Below are 11,556 nucleotides of genomic sequence, written 5' to 3' on the forward strand. Positions count from 1 at the left end.
CATGTGTCTTCTATCACGCACGCGTGAGAGCCGTTAGATCTAAAATATATGACATAGATGAAGTCTCACATGAGTCTTTTGCATGAGGTCTCACAGAACTTGTTTCCCGTAATCTCCTCCTTCTCGATTCTTTTCCGTGATGCCAGGTCATCAGATTGTAAAAACACAAGATCACACCTTCTTTTCTTTTCTTTTCTTTTTAAGGAAGCAAAGCAACACTCACACTAGTTATGCCTGAAAGGAAGAAAAAAGTCTCCGTCCAGTCCACTTCTACTTCCGGCCCAGGCCCACCCATTAAGGCCACCTCCAACTCCAAGACTACGCTGAGCTCCTCGACGCCGGCGCCGCGCGCACGCACGCCGAGGCAGAGGCGCTCGCGCGGGCCATGGACGACGCCGGCGTCGTGCTGCTCTTCCGGGACCCCGAGAAGGTCGCATTTCTAAGCTATATAACATCGTTCTATTACACATCGCTAGGTTCTTTATCTGCTCCTCTATTTATCCCTTGGTACCCAAACAAGGTGCTTTCATGACGGTTTATTCCGGATTCTTTGGATTTGGATTTGCATCCTTACCGATCACTCCAAATTGGAAATTGAATCCAAAAGTTCCCAGAGCAATTCCCTGTTCCAATATTCCTCTGTTGTTGGAAATGAACCAGTCATCCTACCTGGAGTTGCAGAAGCATTGTAGGTGTCCTCTGGAGGGGCATCATTCTCAGGGTCCTAAGCTTCATGACTTGTAACACCAAAATAAAATTTCTTCTCTGTTACCTGCTGTTTCACAGTGCACTCTGTAGCTTGTAGGATATCCACTATTTACATGTCCTTCATAGAAAACATATATTTCGAGTTACCACCCATATTGAGGTTCCACTATTTACATGTCCTTCATAGAATACAGGACTCACCTGACAGTTTTCGTTTAGCAGCATTTTAAAGATCAATACAACTGAATGTTCAGACCTTGCTACTATAATCCTATACATATTTTGACAGGTTGTTTGAGGACCTTCGTATGCTGACCTATGCCGATAGCCTCCGAGAACACACGATGAGCTATTGAGCTGTGCTGAATTATGCTAGCCTCCAAAAAGACGTTTTCATTTGTCGTTTGCTGTGTTTGGTGGCAGGACCGTTGCTAGGCTCAACCATCTGAATTCTTAATCCTTAAGAATTAACCAAATGGGACTTGTACAGCATAAAGATCTCGAATCCAAAAACTGAATGCCAATGAGCAGAGCGAACATTCATCATGCCGTCAATGGGGCATCAGCATCCCACGATGACAACAGTCAGCCTTGTGGCAAAGGATTACAAGCGAATGCTTGCTGGTTCAGGCATTTTTTCTCTGCACATGACGTGCCGCAGTCAACGCTCCCTCAGTATTGCTCTTATACAATGAGCAAAAATATAGCATGGGTGAATTTATACAAAAAAAAAAAAAGAGCAGGAAGGAACTGCACTTTTGCAATTCCAAGCCACAAATGGAAAGATTCGTTTCCTGTATAACAAACAGGTCAAAGAATCAAATATATCTAGGCAAGTCTGCAACGGAATTCAAAGGTTTCGTCCTTGCAGAAAGCATTTCAGCTTATCCTCCTTTCGGAATTGGAGCATTGCTTCGTCAGAGGTGTATTTGATTCACCATAACTGTTTCTGCTCATCATATTCTCTTTGTTTAAGTAAGTTCATGAGGTTTGTTGCTTCGACTTATCACAAATGCAATGTGTGGTACTGTGGTGCATCTCATGTCACTGTTATTAATGTATATTGCATTCAGTCATGAATCTCTCCCCATTAGTCATATACTTCCTCCAGTAGCTCTTGTAATCGTGTATCCCCAAATCAAGCCAAGGTTTCATGACACCATTGTAGTGCAGAGCAGGAGCCTTTTCTATTTCGACTCGACTAATTCCATAATCATGTCCAAGACCTGATTGAACCCATGAGTCTTTCAAAGGATATATCAGATCTTGAAAGGCAAGTAAACTTACAGGAAGCGCTTTGAGTCGCTGTGATGTCAGGCTGTCCTTTTGCAACTACAATAAGCAAAGGTAACATCAGATGACTGCTATTTTTGAGACATAATGAAGATTAGGGGTTATGGTGAAAGAATAGGAGTACGGCTACTACAGGAACCACAATTTTTTCCTGTCATAACAAATTGATAATTTAATATGCTTTCCTTCGCATAGGACTGAACGAGGAATGGTGAGCACTACTAACCTTTTGGAGTAACTGATCATACAAACCGGTAATGCGGAGTTCCCTCCATTTTTCTAATTCAACGACATTCAGACCAGACAGCCACACACATGAATTGGTGTTGAAACTATGTTCTGCGATATACGCTCTCAACTGACCTAGTCTAACTCCACAGTACTGGACAGCACCAATCACTTTACCACCCATATTGAGGTTCCACAGAGATGACAAGTCTTTCTGGACAATCAAATCATCATCTAGAACAACTACTCTATTCAAGCTAGGTAGAAGGTCGGGCAAGAGGAAATGTGAATGACCAAAAACAGATATGTACTCGGTTTTCATCTGCCTCTGGGAAGGTTCAGAATGATTACGAATTGTGACACGGAATTCCTCTGCAGGCCATAATTGTTGTACCTCAAGAGAATATGCATACTTAGAGAGCTTCTGGTGATCCTCAATGTTAGTTACATGAACAGTTGCCTCCAAGTATGAATTTCTGTCAAACCAGTGTTTCATCGCATAAAAATTTTGTGCATCAGTGAACAAATGGAAAACAATGCTGCCAGAATCCTGAAATGTGTTAGACATAAGTTAGCAATCAGATGAATACCTCAAAAGTTTTTCAATTATTTGGAGAGAACAGTATACCTGGGAGTTCATAACTGTTGAATTGATAGTGGTTGAAGCTGCAAGTACGTTCCTGGAAAATATTACATAGTGATGGAATTTAGAACTTTCAAGCTTCTGTTTATCTAACTGGTCCATGAGAATTGATCTGGGTTTGAAATATTCTACTGTCAGTCTCATGTTCAAGCAATGGTGAGTTTTCGGCATAGTCTGGACACCAAGATGATATAGAAATGCACTCTGTCTTGTATGGAAATAAACTTCATCTTCAGTTAGATCAAGTAGCTGCCTAAATTTCCGTTCAACATTTGAGCAACCTACTTCACAAGATTTGACTCTCTCAATCGCGTGCTCCATTTTCTCTAGCTTCTTTGCAAAACTGAAAAGAGTAACCAGCAATTGCCCTCATAAATAGTTACAGGACAGAATAAACAAAACAATTGCAATGCAAGATAAAAGTTTAAGTCACGTGCAACATAATTTTTTGTGCTACATACTTCATTGCTTGAAGAAAAGAAGACATTGAATTAACACAAGAAAAAAAAACAATGTTAATGGATTGCACTAGCCACATATTAATCATTTATTAAGTGCAAAATTTTATGAAAAAAGGCATATAAGATTTTAAAGCTAAGATGAGACTAACAATGACGGAAGATCGGCATCTGCAATGGTGTCACTGAGCATGCGTTCATGTTCCTGGATGTTTTGCTTCAGTTCACGTGTAAACCTTTCTTGGTTCTTCAGTTTTGCAATACTAGGGTAATGAGCTCTTGCCATAAAAAGTTGATCTTTAAGCCTCTTCACAGTAGCATCTTTCATTACTTCCTTATGTTCAACAGACCAGAGGCAGTAACTTCCATATTCAAGTTCACAGGACTTGGGATTATCCTCATGCACTGTCTCTTCTTGACCATGGTTCTCTTTCCCACTAACAGCAGTATCCTGTAGCAAAACAAATTCAATTTCCTATCATAGAAAATTAAAAACAGTTCTGAAGAATCCACAAGTAAAAAAATATGTCTGGCCTTATTTTAAAGCACATATAAATATATAATCACAGGAGTACAGGAGCTACATCCTTCTGAACCAACAACTAGAAAAACGTCGTGATAATATTTGAAGTAACAAAGTAACGATGCATACATATATGTTTATGTCTAATTAATAGATATTATAAAACATTATATGTGACACCAATTTCACCACGGAATATTTTATCAGTACATCCTCAGATGTCAAGTTATACTATGACATCCTAATACATCTCCAGGGACCCAAGTCCTAAAAGAACTCATAGAGTAGATATGACGTTCTTCAGTAATTTTTTTTCACCATGCATAAATCTTAGTAAAGGTGAAAAACATACAGTAAGTTTAAGGGGAAAGACTCATAAAAGGAAAGCATCTAACGAGCAATTGTGAAGGTGCAAAATCTAGCCTGAATATTACTGATTCCAAACTGATGGTCAACTCGCATTTTGTGTTCACTATTTATACTCATGAAAATTGTTGACTGTGAAGCCTCATTGATTAATTCATCACGGCAATAGCCGTACAAGCATCATACAACTAACTGAGCTCACATTTTTGTGCGTGGTATGCCCTCAAGGCTATTCCAATATTGTTCAAATTTGAAATGCAGAGTTGCAGACTACTTAAATCCTCAAAAATGTAGGAAAATAAAGAGATTGTTTGTTACCTTCAATCTCCAGGACAAGTCCTTCAATTGATATCTTTTGGGTGTATGAGGTCCTAAAACACCATTGAGTATGGTAAGATGGATACTGTTAGTGTCTTTTTTTGAAGAAAGATAGTGGTAGTGTCTGGCTGTTTGTACTTTCCTTATGCTTACCATTATTTCTGAAGGTGTCATTTTTTAGGTCAAGTAAAGAGAAAGCACCCTTGAACTTTGCTTTTGATTTGACAGCAAGATTCTTAGGCATCGATCTACTAGATTTCTCTGCTGAAATCCTGTTAGATCCAGACGTTTTCTTTCTGGAAACATCCTGCTTACAGTTAAAAAAGAGGAGGTTAATGATTATTGTCCAAGCCAGGAAATATCATTGTGGCAAAGTGATTCATCTAACTAGCTAATTGCGCATCAGTTTGCAGATTCAAGCAAAGTTTCAGCACCAGCATGAGCACCAGTATTGAACAAGCCACACACAACGGTTCATCTATTTGATATCACTAGTGATATAATATACTTAGCACAATACTGTAAATTCAGACGCTAAGTAAGAATTTTTGGTGTGTGTGGTTACAATTCATTCTTTAATTCAGCTATGGATTGATTGGTATAAAGGTGGTTACAGAAAATAGAGAAGGTCAAGCAATAGAAGACGAACCATCAATGAAATTCTAGAAGGCATAAAAGAGCGTCTTGACAGCAGCAACAGTTTAGGTACAGTTTATCGGTGCCATCATCAAAGAAACAGTTTTGGGATGCCATATACAGGAATAGCAACATAGCCCCAAAGGCAGCAGGTTGTTAAGGGTCAGAGCACGCAGCATACGTCCACAAAACACGCGCGCGCACACGCGGAGCGCATGAACGCCCTGAATCTGTATAGGCGAGTGGTTCAATTCCTCTCTCCCCCGAAAACAGTTCGGAAAAAAATCAACTTGATTCTTGTCTCTGACATAGATTATGCCACATTGCACACAATTTGCTGAGGAATCGCAATTCTTTTGTTTTGCCACGGTAGGAAAGCAAAGCGTGCAACAGTTTGAATGCATAAGCACTGAAGCAGCCAGCAGTAGTAGTAGAAATAGTACTACCTTGAGCAGCTTGTGCTTCATGGTGCTCCCATCCAGATGCTGCTTATGCGCTCCAAAACCAGCCAACTCCTAATGAAGCAGGATGCAGAAATCAGAAGATGAGCTGCAAGGATGCAGTGCAGAAGGTGGAAGAGAAGTTAAAAGTGGGTGGGAGAAGAGTCTAACGGTGCTGATGACGACTGCAGCGTGCTCGTCCGATCCATAGCCTGCACGCAGCACAGATCAAGGTAATTAGAGAAGCGCGTATGAAATGAGCACAGATCCGGGGCGAGGTAGCTCGCATACCTGGGCGGTGGAGGGCGAGGAGGAAGACGAGGGGCAGGAGGACGGAGCAGACGACGAGCGCCGGCACTGCGGCGGCAAGGGCGGTGCAGCGGCGCTTGGACTGCAGCAAGGGAGAGGAATGCTGGTGCCCCTTCATGCTACCGCGTCTGCTCTGCTCTGCTCTCGCCTCAGAGCAGAGCGCGCTTGCCTGCTCGATCCCCCCTCCTGCTGCCGGTGCCGGGTGGTGCGGTTGCTAATTACTTCCGCGTTAAGCTACAAGAATCGAGGAAGGGCGGCAGTCATGCGGCTTTCTTTCTCTCTTCTCTTTCCTCGGGCGCGGCGCCTCCACTCCACTCCACTCCTGGCGAGAGCGGCCAGTGAAGTGGAGCTGGGCGAACTGGACCCCGCCGGCCGATGCCTCCCTCGTCTCTCTCTCTCAAAAAAAAAAAACTTTGCCTTTTTGCTTTTGCTGTTTCGCTTTGAACGAGCCTCTCTCTAATCTCGAACTTCTTTTTTGTTGCTCCTCGCGTAAATTATACTACTATAACTCATGCGGATTGTGCAGACATGGATTGTACGCAGAAAAGAAAATTCCTATGCTTGAGCAAATGAACGTGAGATTTAGGAAGAGTGATCAATCCGATCCTTTTAGCCAGCTGCCGCTGGCCGAGTTTAGGGGGTCGGTTTCTCTTCTTTTCGGTGACAGATGCCTCTGAATTCCGTCCTTTCGACCATAAACGGAAAAGCGACAGAAATAAGGGGAACCGAACCGAACCGGACCAAAATGAAGGAAGGAAGGAAGAAATGGCAGTAGTGTGATCCACTGATGGCGATGCCTTTGTGACGGCACCTGCATGCAGTGATGTGGAAACTTCCTGGCTATATGGATCGAGCTGCAGTACTAAGATTGTCGCAATTTTTCTTTCTTTTTTGAGAAGCCTGTCACAATTTGTCTAGCTTTCATCCCTCTCGAATCGATCCCTTGTTGATTTACTTACTTATATGGCCTCCTCAGCGTCAGCTAAGAAAATGGAGCGATGATCGATGAAGACATGCATGCCTTTTGTTTCAGAGTTTTAGGTGAAGAAATGAAATCCTTCAGTACTTGCACTGCAACCGGTTACCGATTTGCTCTTACTCGTATCTTGAATGGAGTGCCCGAAGGACACGTTTGATATCACTATTCCTTGTCAATACAGAAAGAAAAGTTGTAGTAAATGTGTTGTGTGCTACGTCTTGAGTGAGTCGTCAGTGCAGTACTGCACTGGGATGGATTTCATTGCAACGTCGAAATCATGCAACTGACATAATGCTGACTACTAAGTAGAGCCTCACTAGAGTCTACAGCTAATTCAGCTGCAAGTTGAGAACGATCTGAATCAAGCACCGGCACCGGGACGGGGAGGGACAGGAGGATTGATTCCTTTGCTGCCTGTCGTCGTCGTCGTCAGTGATCCCCACCGCCCATGCTTGCTTCTATCGTCACCACTCACCACAGGGTAGATTAATCTCTATCCCCCACCATACACACCACACACACTTTTACAGTTTACTCTCTGCTTGGTCTGATTTTTAGATAATAGAATAAAGGAATAAGTCCGGTCATAGCCGCTCAACTCTAATATTTGTCGGATTTTGATCTTTAACTATGAAAAATCGGTAACTCTCATCTTTAATTATCAAAACTGGCTCAATTTTTACCCCAAGCCTGTTTAAAGTGGTATTCGGGTCACGTGGTGGTGATTTTCTGCTGACATGTTAGCCCATGTCTCCTCCCTTCCAAATAGAACACAAACAGTGGAAGAGCGCTGAGGGTGTGGTGCATGGCATCGCTGGCAATGAAGGCCCGGAGGAATCAGTGGTTGCCGCAGAGGTGGTGGTCGTGTTGCTGTGGACTTGAGCAGTGGAGCTCACCCTTGGCGGCGTTGCGAAAAAGCATGCGGCTGAGGCGAGTGGATCGACGGAGGACACTACTGCATGGTAATGGCGAGATATGGAGCAGGTGTGCGGCCGAGGAGGGGTGCGTGAGCATGCCAACGAGGCACCGAGGTCATGGGTGGCCTCACCCTAGCTGGAGACGGGGTACAGAGGTGTGGCGACGACGAGATGCCGCAGGGATCGGAGTTGTTTGTTGCGGCGGTGCTGGTGGTCATTCCGTGGGCAAGCGTGACGGGAAAGGGGTGTTGTGGCACCGCACGGCCTCGAGGAAGCCGCAACCAGTCTCGGCTTGGTCAAAGGTGTAGCGAGGAGGTGACACTACGATGAGGTGTGGCCGCCGGCGAAGAGGCTCGCTATAGTGGCATTGCAGTCATCCTATGGCGAAGGCAAGCTCGTGATAGAGCTCAAGTAGTTGTTGCAGTGCTCATGATGTAATAGCACGACCTGGGGCTCACCAGAATCGGAGATCAGCGCCGGCGGCGCTCTTGTCGAAGTCTAGGAAGAAAGTAGCGGTGGCAGTGCTTTGGCAGCGGAGAGTGAGGGAGAGGGGTGGAAAGGAGTGCGGAAAGGCTGAGGGTGCCCTTTTATAGGCTCAGGGAGGAGCGGAGCGGGGTGGGGATTGAAGAGGGGATTGTGGGCATCAGTGGAGTGCACAGGGGACGGCACTGTGTCCAGGGGGCGAGGCTCGGCTGGCATGTGTGGATTCCTTCAACAAAAATCACGGCAGCGATGGCGCTAAGCTGGGGTGGCTCAGACAGACGCTGTAGGTGAGGAAGAGGAGGGGGGGGGGGCTCGGGCGGATGTGGTAGGTTAGAAGGGGGGCTCGGGATTCCCTCCAGGTGCGGTCGCATCGAAACGGCCGTGCGTCCAGATGAAAGGGAAAAAGGGGGATGCCAACCTAGCTCGCAAGCGTGGAGATCGCGATGACAGTGGTGCTCTTGCGCTGGCATCGAGCTAGGGAGGGGAAGGAAGAAGAAGGAGGTGGGCCTAAGATGCGGGCAAAAAATATAGTGTCCCACATGTCAGCCACATAGAAAAAATATTTTCTGCTTTTGCTGAATAGGATGGCATGACAGCATGACATGGCTACTTACATGACGAAAAAACTGCCATTGCGTGACTCGAATACCACTTCAAATGGGCTCAGGTAGAAATTGACCCTGATTTGATAGTTAAGGGTGAGTGTTACCTAGTTTCATAGTTGAGGACAAAATCGGATAAATGCAAGAGTTGAGAGATCAAAAGTGGACTTATTCGTTGAATAAAATTATCGTAGCTGTTTATTTTTACAGTTAGAGTCAAAGACTCTCACACCACAAAACAACATAAAATCTCTTGAACACCAAACCATGAAAACTCAACTATCAAACACAAAATTTATTATTAAACTTTGGCCAAGCACCTTGGCGCAGAATTCCATCACTTGTCTCCAACAGGTGGCATACAACCTGCCCAATTTTAATTCAGACAACCAAAGAAACTTCACTAAACAAAAGCTTCCTTGCGCGAAACCTGAGAACCGAAAGTGGGATACTATACTAAACTCAATGGTCGGCAGCAAAATCACTGCGTGATTCGTGCCGAGGTTTGCAATCACCAAGTGTTTTCTATTGCTAATGCATGAGCTGCTTCGCTTTGCTTTGCTCCATCAGAATCTTCTGGTCTACCATCAGACACTCGTGCTCGTATATTATACAGTTCAGATCCATTCTTGTCTTGACAAAGCAACATCCTGCCTGGATTTGTGAATCAGATCCATGTGCACACAATCACTGTCACTGTCAAGCAGTCAGCCGGTGAATCAGATCGCCGTCACCCCTGCAAATTGCATATAATTCACGTCCAACGCTCACATGACTTGTACCCAAGCAAATGGATGCCATTCTGTGCCATGCTTGGCGTTCACAGAAAAATTACTACTCTGAAATAATTTGCTTTGGATAATTGGATTCATCAGATAACAACTGGCGAACAATGGAATATTGTCTCCAATGCATGCATAATACATGCATACATACATTCAGTATAAGGAGATGGAGAAGGGATGTTCTTAAGGGAATGTCTGTTTCTCGGTAGAGAGTAGTTTGTTGTAGGAGGCTAAGCATGGTAAATTAGAACCTAGATAATTTTCTAAATCCCTAATGAATATTTAATTGTGACTATTAATTAGCTCACAACCTAATTTTAAAAAAATTAATTAGCTCACAACTAAATATCTATAGCATTTTAGTAAATATTCCAAAAATCCAAATTCAAGGCTTTTGACTTTTCCAAGCCATACAATTTTGCAGAAAAGCCCTTCAAGTTTCAAAAAACACCAAACAACCAAGCCAAGGATCCCCATGCAAATATTAAATATTTACCAAGGTCTGAAATACATATATTCCATATTTCCAATACATTGAAAAATTATATCAGATTTTCCTTTCCATAAATAGCCTCCAAGTTCACCAAAAATCACAAGAATGCCACTAGTGAAATGACCAAGATACCCTCAAGTGCCAAGTAGTCATCCTAGGTGTCAACATGCCAAATCACTTAACCACATCATGACACAGCTAGCAAGGTGTCACAATGCTTACATTCCAAGCCATGCAAAATTAGCCATAAAGCATTTTAAGAAAATAGAAAATCCTAGGCATTTGCATTTATAAATAGGAGATGATGGCCACCACGGTTAGATTAATGCGATCTTAAGTATCTTGGTGACTTTCATCTACGGAACCACTACATTATTTCTGATATGCTACTTTGATATATCAATTTTCAATAATTTTCAATTGTCAAAGTCATGTCGTCCCATCTTTCTCTTTTCAATTGCAATGCAAAATCCTAGCATCAAACTGAATGCTTCCCACTTGTCCGCTCAAGATCGCACATAAAAAAAGAAGAAGAAGAAAGAAAGCAAAAGTAATGATCATGGGGAATCAGTTCGGACCAGCTCTGCTTCTCCTTTTCTCCTCGTCCTTTTGCTTGTCCTGGCAAGCAAGGGTGGATCGGAGGTTGGTGGTAGATTAAAAGCAATCGACTGACTATATGCTTTGTACTATTTTTCTTTTCTCGGGCGATTATATTGATTGATTGTTAGTACTTGTTCATCAGCATGTTCGTATTCAGACTTCGATCCATCTTCACTCCAGCTCGTAACGTTTCAACCGTGCAGTGACCTTGCTCTTGTCCTGCTCAAGCAGTAAAAATCAGTATTGCCTATACAGTGATACTCAGTGCCTGTTTTGCAGAGCTCTCAGATCAGATTCTAGTGTGAGATCAGTAGGAAAGTTCTATCAAACAACAATTTATAATTTTCAGTTCTCAGAGCGATTTTACGGGAATAGTTTCTTGAAATGAACTAGGTACTAAGAGGTAAAAAAACAAGTTTCCTCTAATTCACTTCTTTTGTAAAATTATTTCTTCTATAGTGCTTATGTTGATAATCACTTTCAGTAATAAAATCACTTTTTTAAAAAATAATTTCACTTATAAAAAATTAGATCATAAAAAGATGTACCAAACAACACCACAAAAGTAGAAAGCTCTAGGACTCAACTTTGGCCTTCCATCTATAATCCCATTACGTGGTCTCAAATAAATAAATAATCCCGTTATGCAAAAGATGTAACACAACGTTGGCGCACCCAGTTTTTTGGGCCTCAAAAGCCGAAACTAGAGGTCTGGATCAATGAGCTTTTTTATTTTTATATTTTTTAACATAAAAATTTATTTAAATATATTTCG

The 11,556-nt window shown here is 42.8% G+C and overlaps 1 protein-coding gene across 1 annotated transcript; it reads right to left on the bottom strand.

The window, feature by feature from the left end:
• Positions 1-1,208: 1,208 nt before the first annotated feature.
• Positions 1,209-6,234, bottom strand: LOC133887491 (probable galacturonosyltransferase 7). The gene is made up of 9 exons (XM_062327466.1): positions 5,905-6,234; positions 5,785-5,825; positions 5,620-5,688; positions 4,691-4,844; positions 4,538-4,590; positions 3,483-3,781; positions 2,858-3,215; positions 2,228-2,779; positions 1,209-2,040 (listed from the first exon to the last, which is right to left on the bottom strand). Exons 1-9 carry the CDS (start codon positions 6,038-6,040, stop codon positions 1,762-1,764), a joined length of 1,941 nt encoding a protein of 646 aa, XP_062183450.1. The 5' UTR covers positions 6,041-6,234; the 3' UTR covers positions 1,209-1,761.
• Between the last annotated feature and the right edge of the window lie 5,322 nt (positions 6,235-11,556).

This window comes from Phragmites australis, chromosome 12 (assembly GCF_958298935.1).
Source record: "Phragmites australis chromosome 12, lpPhrAust1.1, whole genome shotgun sequence".
NCBI classification, from domain to species: Eukaryota; Viridiplantae; Streptophyta; class Magnoliopsida; order Poales; family Poaceae; genus Phragmites; species Phragmites australis.